Source organism: Sprattus sprattus, assembly GCF_963457725.1.
Source record: "Sprattus sprattus genome assembly, chromosome: 11".
Classification (NCBI taxonomy): domain Eukaryota; kingdom Metazoa; phylum Chordata; class Actinopteri; order Clupeiformes; family Clupeidae; genus Sprattus; species Sprattus sprattus.
In genome coordinates, this window is record NC_137909.1 from 1,019,392 (window position 1) to 1,031,778 (window position 12,387).

Genomic DNA, 12,387 nt, shown 5'->3' on the forward strand with positions numbered 1-12,387 from the left:
TTTTTTTTTTTTAACAAAACTAGCGATAGCTAACGAGAAGTAACGTTAGTGGCGTAGATCTTTCCGAGTACGATCTGTATACTTTTTTGTGTTGATAACAGATTTCGTGGGGCACATATAAAACTGCTCCATCTCCCAATATAGACTCTCGCCTGTGTCGCTCACGCTGCATTCCGTATGGGACTAGTGGAAACGGGATTTGTGTTGAGGAGTTGCCATGGTAATGGGTTGACTTGCGTGTGGTTTTGGTTTCAAGATAAGTGTGGTTGTTCTAAGCAGAAGTTGGATACGCTTTATTAAACGGAGAGCTACCGTCTCATCCAAAGATATTCCTTCTCAATGTGAGTTCTTAAGAGAGCACTAACTAAACTTTTAAAGGGGCAGTACACATTCACGAAACCAGTGGGTTTAAATAAATGCAAACTAATTAATATTTGTTTTACTCTGAAGGCAAACATGCTCATATTTCTGCAAAAGTATTATTTAAGTGTGAAGTGTGTGTACAGAGTTTGTTATGTATTTATTTATATTTATTTAAGTATACTGTACAGTTGTTATAAGTTAATATATTGTTCATAGTTTGAAGTTAAAAGGTTTGAAGCCAAGTGTTTTGTATTTATTTTTATTTATAGTATACCTTAAACAGTTAATATATTGTTAAATTTGAAGAAAACTATTTGCCTTGGCAATAAATAAGCCTAATGTCTTTAATTAAAAAAAAAAAAAGTATCGGTTCTGGCACCGTTTAGGCACCGGTATCGTTTTAAAAGTATCGGTTATGTACCGGTTTCGGAAAAAACCCAAAAGATACCCATCCCTAATTATAACTATGTATATAGGTCTTCACGGCACATCATAACCACCTTTGTGATATATTATGCATATTCATTAGTGGTTATTAGTATGGTGACTAGGCTGCTATACAGACATAGAATATTATAAACTTTTAGAAGATCCTATAAGTGGATTTTGTCAGCTTTAAGTAAAGTGACAAAAGGGTGGTGTTGTTATGAACAGATATAAGATTCTATAAGTGTACTTTGTCAGCTTTAAGTAAAGTGACAAAAGGGTAATGTTGTTTTAAACAGATATAAGATTATTATAAGATAAGAGAAGAGAAGATAAGGCATTATGAACTTGTTAATAGTGCTGACAGTAAATACAACAGGATACAGATGAAAACCCTTTTATTTAAAACTTTCTGGAAGTGCTCAAACTTTATACAAAAACACATTGTAAAGATTTCGGGCTTTTGAACTTCAGAGTTGCTGTTATTACTCCAAACCCAATGTCCCTACACAATAAATACTGATAGTTGCAGAAACGACGAAATATTAAAGTTGTCTACATAAAAGCATAACTTTGACACTGCGCGCTTTTGGACCAATGAAATCTGTTCATCAACCAGTCAAGCAAATATCGATGGTAATACAGCTTTCAGACCTGAGAGCACGCTCAAGAAGGTAGAAGACGTAGGACTGAGAAGGTAAGAATGAGTGCCACAATGACTTAACTAGTTTTTAAAGGTATTATGAATGTTCTTATAGTGCTTCATATATGCAGGCTTCATAGGATTCATGATTACCCACACAAACCTATGATCACATATTTATAATGCATCATTTTATCTTAGATTATAACCATTTATAATTAACTGACATAACGTTTCAGAGCAGTGGATATGAGTCATTGTGGAGATGCTAAACATAGTTATAAAGAGTGCTACAATGACTTATAGCTACTTTTAAAACGTCATCATTAATGTCCTTATAGGACCTTATAAAGGCAGGCTTCATAGCAAGTGTTACCCGACAGTCACATATTTATAATGCATTATTCCGTCTTTAATTATAACCATTCATAATGAACTGATATAATGTATCATAAAGGTGATTATGAGTCATCATGAAGAAATTATACGTAGTTATAAAGTAGCTATAAGTCATCGTAGCAATCGCTATAAGTCATTATTAAGGCCCTTATAATGTCCTTATAGGGCCTTATAACGCTGGGCTTCATAGAAAGTGTTACCGATTTTACTGTCAATTTTAATGTTTTTGGAGAGTACAATACATTTGAGTGATGGTGGAAGGCCCAGTTTTCAGAAATGAAACAAAAACATTCCAAAAAGTAGACTAAACTAAACTAGAAACTCGTCATATCTATAACTAGCCTACCGGTATGTAGAAAAGGAGTGCCCACCCATGACAATTATGTGCCGCTAACAATTGTATGGGGCCAGGTCTGGGTAGGAGGCCTGTTGTACTGGGGATATACTATTTAGTTAGATGGTCTGCAAGTTTTTTTTATTGGCTAAGTGGTCCTTGGTCTGAAAAGGTTTGAGAAGCACTGGTTTACATAGTGAGCTTGGTAAGGTCCCAGCCACTGACTGAGCACAAGAGACATATGAAATAACCTCATAGTCAGGCAAGTGCACAGATAGACCCCTAGTGGTGCTCAAGCACCTGCCCTTTTGCCCTGGATGAGAAAAGTGCCCCTTCTGCTGGGGCCACATTTTTTCTTCATTCATGATTATTCAGAATCAAAATTACTCTTTCTGTTATCAATTCCCCCTAAATGTGTTTTGATATCTGACGGGGCATTTATAATTTCGACCCGACATGCTCCGTGGAACTCACAAGCCCCCGCCGCGCCCCTCCCTCCTCCTCCTAGTGCTCATCCAGTGTTGAGCGTCAGGTCAAATGACCCGCAGCATCTGACAAACAGGTAATGACGGTGACGGTGCAATCCCCGGACGACGTTGTTTGGTGATACATTAACCACAAAATTAGAGGTGTTGAAAACATTACGTTTCAACTGGTCCGACGTTTCCTAAAAAATAAACAAACAAATAACTCACGAATCCGTGAATTCTAATCTTGTCCAGCTGTTTACTGACGTTTGTCATGTTTAATAAAGAGAGAGAGGGAGAGAGATACAGACAGTCAGACAGACAGTCAGACAGTCAGACAGTCAGACAGTCAGACAGACAGACAGACAGACAGACAGGCAGACAGGCAGGCAGGCAGGCAGGCAGGCAGACTATTGAAAGGCCATAAACTAGTAAAACAAATGAGGGAGAAAATATCCTACTGTGTTTTTTATATATTTATTATTATTATTTTTAATTTTATAAATCATTTTGGCGATGGGTGCCCTTTTTTTTTTGAGCACCTGCCCCCGAAAATGTCTGTGCACGTGCCTGCTCATAGTTGTGCTGCTATATTCATTTATTAAGTCATTACAGCTGCCATGAAACAGCCGTCAAGCTATCTGAAAAGTGTTTTGGAAGAGCTGTTCTTAGGGTTACAGTGCCCGTGTACTCCATTTTAACTTATTTTACAGTGTCCATTGACGTCAGTGTACTCCATTTTAACATATTTACGCAAATGTCTCTATGTCCTACTGTAGCGAAGGGAGAGCGTGGTCACCCCACCCGGACTCGAACCTTGGTCCACAGGGTGCCAAACATGCACTCTGACAGCAACGCCAAAGAGGCAGGCTAGATGACATGGCAGTCAGAGCACAAACTAATCTGGAGTGAAGATCACATCCTCAAACTGCACCCTTGCGCTTCACACACACAGGCATTCCTTGCGCATCCACTAACTGTACTTCTCCCATCCAGAGCGCCCCACACATAAGTGCTTCACCCATCAATTAAATTCAATTCAATTTTATTTATATAGCGCCATAACAATACAATTGTCTCTAGGTGCTTTACACAGGGGTCAACTTACCTGGGGGTCCCTCACACAGTTTTAAATGAGACAGAGATGTGCCAAGCAAAGCTTTTCAAACAGTGATACTTTCATAGCAGAAGTGGTTTGGGTCTTGGAAGCCTCTGATACCCTCCACTATTGTGACAATGGTGACGTCTGGTGGTCACTCAAATTTGTATGCCTACATTCGTATGTGTTGTTATTCCAATGCTTCGCACACTCGTTTTAACTTGTGGTATGGAGTGCATTCTATTTCATTTTGATTCACCCCCATATTTGATTCAGATTTCAAACAAAACCTATGTAATACTGTTTTTAATGCACGTTTTTCTCTGTTCTTTATAAAGTCCCAAAACATACAATTAACAAATCTTCTTGAAAACAACAAAACACATAATTAAACATCATGTGAGTAGTCGTACACAGTTAACATGATCTCTACAGTGGGACGGGAAAGAGACATGCATGGGGTGTTAGTGAGGAATCATCCATTTTGTTGAGGCTCTGGACTATTGCTTTGACGCAGTATTGCTTAGTTAATTTCAGATGTGTGTCGAGACTAAGTATAAAGCAACCGATCCCTACTCGCAGGTGTGGTAGTGATAGTGGTAGTCGAAAAAGTGCAATGGTGTTTGCATACATGAATGAAGTGAACTGAAAACAGTGGACACCGTAAACCTAGGAACATGTCAGATATCTTGAGGGCGTTGCCATGATGCCATTCACCGCTAATCAAGTGTTAGCAACAGTCTCAACTTGATGCTGCTTGAAGAAATATATATATTTTTTTTCAACATTGCAATTGAAGAGCAAAATGTTGGTTTGAAACGTCAAAACGTCACTTGTTGGTCCATAGTTTCTGCACTGCAATGGAAATAGAAAGGCTGTAAGGGCCGGAGGCCATTCTGTAAACGTTTGCACCACCTGGTAGCCTAAGTGCCCAGAGTTCCTGCTGTGGGAAAGCGCCTTAAGTCCTGTCTCAGGTAGTAACGAGTTCATCTTCTTACCAGTGAGTTGTTTATTAACTGTAGTCAATAGTGCAATGTTATCAATCTAACTCAACACATTTGATTATTTAACTATGACCATTAACTATTTAAAATATTTCCATAACATGCATTGGTGTCTGTGAACTTGAACTAAACAAGTGATAAATGGCTTGTTATCACATCTGAATTCGCCTTGGTATGATAAGCTCAGACACAAATTCAACGATACATGCATGCATTAATATGCCATTCTGCACCACTCTAGTGTCCGATGACTGCATACAAGCAAAAAGCAATTCTGTTAACCCCCACCACAGTGAATTCAACGTTCAATGTTTGAAAGAGGCGTATAAACCAGGCTAAGATTCAACACATATTTAGAAACCATCAGATGAGCTGTTTTGGTATCTACCTCTATTAATTTCCTCTTTGCCCTTCCAAGTTCAACCCAAAGCAGGTGCCTAGCTCGAAAGAGGTGTATGACAGTGAAGGAAACTCTCAGGTCATCCTTAATAACTTGGTTGCATTGCTAAATTTCAAATGATGTTTCATAAACAAAACATATATGATGACAAATTTGAGACTAAATAGTGGAAATAAATATTGATTGTCTGATCAAGCTTTCTATGTAATTGAACATCACCATCATGTTCACATGAATATGTTATCACTATACTTATAAGATGAAGGCAATTTATTTGTAGCTCATCCGTGGTTCAAGTCAAATAGTGACTTTGTCCCTGTATGTTTGCACTGGGTGTCAATTAAGGCATATTACACAAATAAATAATACAAAAACATACATAAAATAAGTAAACTTAATATATATTTCACTGTTGCCTTCAGACGTCTGTAGATATCTGGAGAGATTTCCACGTCTAGTTCCTTGGTACTGTGTCCTATTATGACTAGTTCCTTGGTACTGTGTCCTATGATGACTAGTTCCTTGGTACTGTGTCCTAAACAGTGGTGGTCCGTCAGGGCCTTCAAGGCCTTCTCTGCTGGCCTAAACATCATCAGAAAATAAATGTAATAAATACATTTAATTTTAATATTTTCTTTTCATAAATATTTATTCAATTATTCCCCATAGTCCATTATCTTCATTTCATAGCTTCCAGCGTTGTTAATTTATGTTAGAGCTTTCATCCAATCATATTTCAGCTATCATGTGTTGCCACGCTCCGAGAAACCTTCCCCGAGAACAGAATTCTTCCCTGAGGCCTTCAGAATTCACATTGAAGGCCCGTGTACATCTGATTGGTTTTCACAACTGGCTGTTTCAGTTCATTTAAGTTGAATGAACTGAAACAGACAGTTGTGACAACCAATCAGATTTCGAGTTGGCGACACTGGGCCTTCTAGAAGGCCCGGAAGATGTCTTTCCTCGCGGTGAACGTGACACGTAAACGTCCTTTGATTGGATACTGAGGCAGACCGGTGCAGTGCTTCAGTGCTCAGTTTAGCTGGCTAATGCGAAAACGACGTACATCGGTTTCAATGCTTATTATGCTAGTTGTTTCAATTGGTAAGACTAAATATAATTACATTAACCAACTCAAATAAACTAGTTTACACCAACTTGATAATTCCAGTTTTTGATACAATTACAACGCCATTTTCAAGACGGAACTTTCAAGAAAAACTGGATATCGTGAGGATGGGAAGTTTAATGAAACTGCTTTGCAGGTGGGACAATGCGATGTTTAGTGGACAAACTTGTTTAAGCTCTCATAGGCTACTTTCGGTGGACTTTGTAGACTAATCCCTGAAAATCGCCTTTTATTTTTAAGTTGTGACAGTAATATCCAAGCGATCATATAACTGAGAGTTTACTACTCTTAATGTATTGTTAATACGGGTATATTGATTTTAAATGCTCCGGAAATATTAATAAAGTCTGTTGTACTCGACTATGTTAAGGTGATGCAATGCTCACTTATACTGCCTTTCTGTATAAATATAATGGTTCGAGAGCCATGGCGTCATAATGATAGTATTAGGAGGTGGATTCACTCAGTTTAACATCGTGTAGTAGGACATCGCTGAATGCCCAGTCGTGAAATGCACGGACCGCCACTGGTCCTAAATTACTAGTTCTTTGGTACTGTGTCCTATGATGACTAGTTCCTTGGTACTGTGTTCTATGATGACTAGTTCCTTGGTACTGTGTCCTATGATGACTAGTTCCTTGGTCCTGTGTCCTAGATGACTAGTTCTTTGGTACTGTGTCCTATGATGACTAGTTCCTTGGTACTGTGTTCTATGATGACTAGTTCCTTGGTACTGTGTCCTATGATGACTAGTTCCTTGGTCCTGTGTCCTAGATGACTAGTTATTTGGTACTGTGTCCTATGATGACTAGTTCCTTGGTACTGTGTTCTATGATGATTAGTTCCTTGGTCCTGTGTCCTAGATGACTAGTTCTTTGGTACTGTGTCCTATGATGACTAGTTCCTTGGTACTGTGTCCTATGATGACTAGTTCCTTGGTACTGTGTTCTATGATGACTAGTTCCTTGGTACTGTGTTCTATGATGACTAGTTCTTTGGTACTGTGTTCTATGATGACTAGTTCCTTGGTACTGTGTCCTAAATGACTAGTTCCTTGGTCCTGTGTCCTAGATGACTAGTTCTTTGGTACTGTGTCCTATGATGACTAGTTCCTTGGCACTGTGTCCTATGATGACTAGTTCCTTGGTACTGTGTTCTATGATGACTAGTTCCTTGGTACTGTGTCCTATGATGACTAGTTCTTTGGTACTGTGTCCTATGATGACTAGTTCCTTGGTACTGTGTTCTATGATGACTAGTTCCTTGGTCCTGTGTCCTAGATGACTAGTTCTTTGGTACTGTGTCCTATGATGACTAGTTCCTTGGTACTGTGTTCTATGATGACTAGTTCCTTGGTCCTGTGTCCTAGATGACTAGTTCTTTGGTACTGTGTCCTATGATGACTAGTTCCTTGGTACTGTGTTCTATGATGACTAGTTCCTTGGTCCTGTGTCCTAGATGACTAGTTCTTTGGTACTGTGTCCTATGATGACTAGTTCTTTGGTACTGTGTCCTATGATGACTAGTTCCTTGGTACTGTGTTCTATGATGACTAGTTCCTTGGTACTGTGTCCTATGATGACTTGCTCTGGCATATTTTCAGCACACGACTCGTACCTTCCATGGACTGGATGGGCAGGTCGAGCACAAAGACTCAGGGCTATGGATCAACAGCTTTGACTTCACAGCTATGCAACACATCACACCTCACATCCCAGAAATCAATGACACCATCCGCCAACGCTGCCAGGAAGACCTGCCCTTCTGCGGCTTCCCCTGGTTCCTCCCCGTCAAGTTCCTGGTGAAGTGAGTACTAAGATCATGAAACTTAAAAACATCATTTGTATTTCTTGTATACTCCCGGTGCATGTACAAACATAAAAACAAAAAGAGGCCTGTAACAGTTGCATAGCAAAATGCAGGGACAGGGTCTTTTATTTTGTTCCACAGGCCTAGATAACAGAACAGACTTATGTGCAGGCAAATAACCAAACAATCTCAATAGGTGAGGCAATGCCCAATGTGAGGCAACCTTTTCTCAGAAAGACTTCACAAATGAACATTAGAAACCAGAGCCTTTTCTCAGGCAGTAAACAAGCTCCACGGGAGAAGTGAGTTGGCACTGTGGGAAGCTGCCCATTAGAATGCAGAGGATCCAGAGCGTTGCAGTAAACCAAGAGGCGAGGCTTAGCGTGTGGAGAGGACATTTACATTTAGTCATTTAGCAGACGCCTTTGTCCAAAGCGACATACAAGGTAGAGATGTACAATGACAAAACCTAGGTTCGTCTGCTAAATTACTAATTGTAAATGTCCTCTCCAAACCAAGTACGTGGTTCAGTGACTAGGATAAGTAAACCTCCTAATGGAAGAGCCCTGTGGCTTCATTCTTCTAATAAAACAAAGCCATAGGGCTCTTCTCTTAGGAGGATTACCACTTACTCAGTAAGTCAGTTTATCCAATTTAGATCTTAGACCACACACTTAGAGTACCCCCCTGGTGCAGGGGATTTTGGAAGATGCTTCTTGATATTTATTATTAGAACAAGTTGTACATACATAGTTACACTTTCATGAGTGGTTAGTGTTATATCTGGCTTTGTGTTTGACAACCTACGTTTTGTCCTTGTACATCTCTACCTTGTATGTCGCTTTGGACAAAGGCGTCTGCGAAATGACTAAATGCCACACTAAGAGTACCCCCCTGGTGCAGGGGATTTTGGAACATGCTTCTTGATATTTATTATTAGAACAAGTTGTACATACATAGTTACACTTTCATGAGTGGTTTGTGTTATTCTGGCTTTGTGTTTTTAGAAAGAACTGGTACCTCCCAGCAGAAGAAGTGTCCCCAAAGTCCCCTATGAAGTTCAGACTTGTGTCCAAACACCAGACGGAGTGGGGCACAATCAGACTGTCTTTTGAGGCAGAAGGTCAGAATAATCATCCATAAAAAGAGGTGTAGAACGATTGTAAACAAATTGAAATTTTCTATTCAATTAGGGCAAATAGCCAATATCAACATGTGGCTTTTGTGTGCAACTGCTGTTGTGTCCTCCAGGGCCCAGCCACATGTCCCTGTACCTGCTCCCCCACAGTGGAGCTACTCTCACCAGCTGGTCATTGGGGGATGGCATTCCCAAGTTTGATCTCAGTGGGGAATACTTTATATTTTATTCCCATGGTCTGGAGGCCCCTGTTTGGAACTTTTGGTTTGAAATTCAGGTGAGAATTTGTTTGCCAACAAGTGTGACCCAATGCCTGTGTTACTGACTATATATAGCTGTGTGTTCCCTGTACTCATGGCTGAAATATGTGGTCCGGTATTTTCTGCTGATGGTTTGAATGCATTGATGTCAATTGTACATGTTTGTTGATGGTCATGTTCTCATGTCTGTGTGGTGTACAGCCTTCAAGCACAGAATCAGACGAGGGCATGATATCAATGGCCATCTCATCTCATTACTTCTTCGGGGAGGACAAGCTCACCCCCCAGCTGGACCTGATGCTGCAGCGCTTCCCTCTATGGGCCTTCCCCTCATCCTGGGTCAGCACTTACGACATGTACCGCTACTGAGGGGCTCTCCCATCCATACAGCCATGCACACATGTACACACACTCACACCTTACATACATTACATATACCATTACAAGGGTTGAGAGAGTTTCTCAAGTTATTGCCGGTACAAAATATCACATTCAAACACACACAGACACACACACTTATTCACACCCAATCTGCTGCTGCACAAACATCCACTGGATGAGTCCACCTCACACAGATGCACAAGAAACATACATACTTGTACCGTGTACATATCCTTACACCTTTTTCTGACGCACACACTTAAACAAAAACAACCATCACTGTGTCAACGGTCTAAGATACTATGGAGAAACTGCAAAGCCAAGCCAGAACCAAGTTTATTTATTGAGGACCAACCCAAATGTTTTTCCACTCTCCAGCGTGTTCTCTCTCTTCGGTCTCTCCAGCGTGGTCTCTCTCTTCGGTCTCTCCAGCGTGGTCTCTCTCTTCTGACTCTCCAGCGTGGTCTCTCTCTTCTATCTCTCCACCGTGGTCTCTCTCTTCTGTCTCTCTCTTCTATCGCTCCAGCGTGGTCTCTCTCTTCTGTCTCTCTCTTCTCTCTCTCCACCGTGGTCTCTCTCTTCTGTCTCTCTCTTCTATCGCTCCAGCGTGGTCTCTCTCTTCTGACTCTCCACCGTGGTCTCTCTCTTTTGTCTCTCTCTTCTGTCTCTCCAGCGTGGTCTCTCTCTTCTATCGCTCCACCGTGGTCTCTCTCTTCTCTCTCTCCACCGTGGTCTCTCTCTTCTGTCTCTCCAGCGTGGTCTCTCTCTTCTGTCTCTCCACCGTGGTCTCTCTCTTCTCTCTCTCCACCGTGGTCTCTCTCTTCTATCCCTCCACCGTGGTCTCTCTCTTCTCTCTCTCCACCGTGGTCTCTCTCTTCTGTCTCTCTCTTCTATCACTCCATCGTGGTCTCTCTCTTCTGTCTCCCCACCGTGGTCTCTCTCTCTATCTCTCTTCTGTCTCTCCACCGTGGTCTCTCTCTCTATCTCTCTTCTGTCTCTCCACCATGGTCTCTCTCTTCTGTCTCCACCATGATCTCTCTCTTCTGTTCCACTCTTCTCTCTCTCCATTGTGGTCTCTCTCTTCTGTCTCCCCACCGTGGTCTCTCTCTCTATCTCTCTTCTATCTCTCCACCGTGGTCTCCCTCTTCTGTCTCTCTTCTGTCTCCCCACCGTGGTCTCTCTCTCTATCTCTCTTCTATCTCTCCACCGTGGTGTCCCTCTTCTGTCTCTCTTCTGTTTCCCCACCGTGGTCTCTCTCTCTATCTCTCTTCTATCTCTCCACCGTGGTCTCCCTCTTCTGTCTCTCTTCTGTCTCCCCACCGTGGTCTCTCTCTCTATCTCTCTTCTATCTCTCCACCGTGGTCTCCCTCTTCTGTCTCTCTTCTGTCTCCCCACCGTGGTCTCTCTCTCTATCTCTCTTCTATCTCTCCACCGTGTTCTCTCTCTTCTATCTCTCCACCGTGGTCTCTCTCTTCTGTCTCTCCACCGTGGTCTCTCTCTTCTATCTCTCCATCGTGGTCTCTCTCTTCTGTCTCTCTACCGTGGTCTCTCACTTCTGTCTCTCTTGCGCTCCCTTCTCTCACACTGTTAATCTGTCTGAGTGAAATGCCTTTGCGTGATATCCCCACTTCATCGTGTTACTTGTTCTGGCAAGGTAGTGTGCATGTGTACAAAGAGTCATGGAGAAGGATTTTCTTTAAAAAAGTCCAAGGACTCCTGTAGTCTTTTGTAGTGAGCTGGATTGTTGCTACAGACCAGGGATGTGTTAGCAACTTTACCACAAGAACAGGGATGTGTTAGCAACTTTACCACAAGAACAGGGATGTGATAGCACCTTCATCACAAGAACAGGGATGTGTTAGCACCTTCATCACAAGAACAGGGATGTGATAGCACCTTCACCACAAGAACAGGGATGTGTTAGCACCTTCACCACAAGAACAGGGATGTGATAGCACCTTCACCACAAGAACAGGGATGTGTTAGCAACTTCACCACAAGAACAGGGATGTGTTAGCAACTTTACCACAAGAACAGGGATGTGATAGCACCTTCACCACAAGAACAGGGATTTGTTAGCACCTTTACCACAAGAACAGGGATGTGTTAGCACCTTTACCACAAGAACAGGGATGTGATAGCACCTCCACCACAAGAACAGGGATGTGTTAGCACCTTAGCAGTGTTGGATGTGTTAGCACCTTCACCACAACAACAGGGATGTGTTAGCACCTTCTGAAAGTCCTTCACCATAAGACTTTACAAGAATGTTGAAACAGCAATGCAGCTCTTCGCATTTAAATACATTTTCCTTGTGACTCATATGATGACGATTATTTTTAAGAGCAGACAAAGTAGTATTGACACATCTAACAACTTCACTCACTAAACTTTCATTTGTCGCCATTCCTCTTGCAGTCCCCTTATAACTAAGTATTTACTCTGTAGATTATAGTAGATTTTTGGGGAATGACCATAGGTAATATGTTGGTAAAAACATGGAGTCTACAGCTGTAATACACTATTACCCATCAA

At 41.4% G+C, this 12,387-nt stretch overlaps 1 protein-coding gene across 1 annotated transcript in view; it reads left to right on the plus strand.

The window, feature by feature from the left end:
* ermp1 (endoplasmic reticulum metallopeptidase 1) overlaps positions 1–10,473 on the plus strand; it is a gene marked incomplete at its 5' end in the record, with an annotated part of 73,900 nt that extends 63,427 nt beyond the window's left edge. Inside the window, 4 exons of the mRNA XM_080847261.1 lie at positions 7,868–8,070; positions 9,081–9,196; positions 9,325–9,488; positions 9,673–10,473. Of these exons, the coding sequence (XP_080703387.1) occupies positions 7,868–8,070; positions 9,081–9,196; positions 9,325–9,488; positions 9,673–9,840 (651 nt within the window). The 3' untranslated portion in view covers positions 9,841–10,473. The remainder of the gene's footprint in view (positions 1–7,867; positions 8,071–9,080; positions 9,197–9,324; positions 9,489–9,672) is intronic.
* Positions 10,474–12,387: the final 1,914 nt, after the last annotated feature.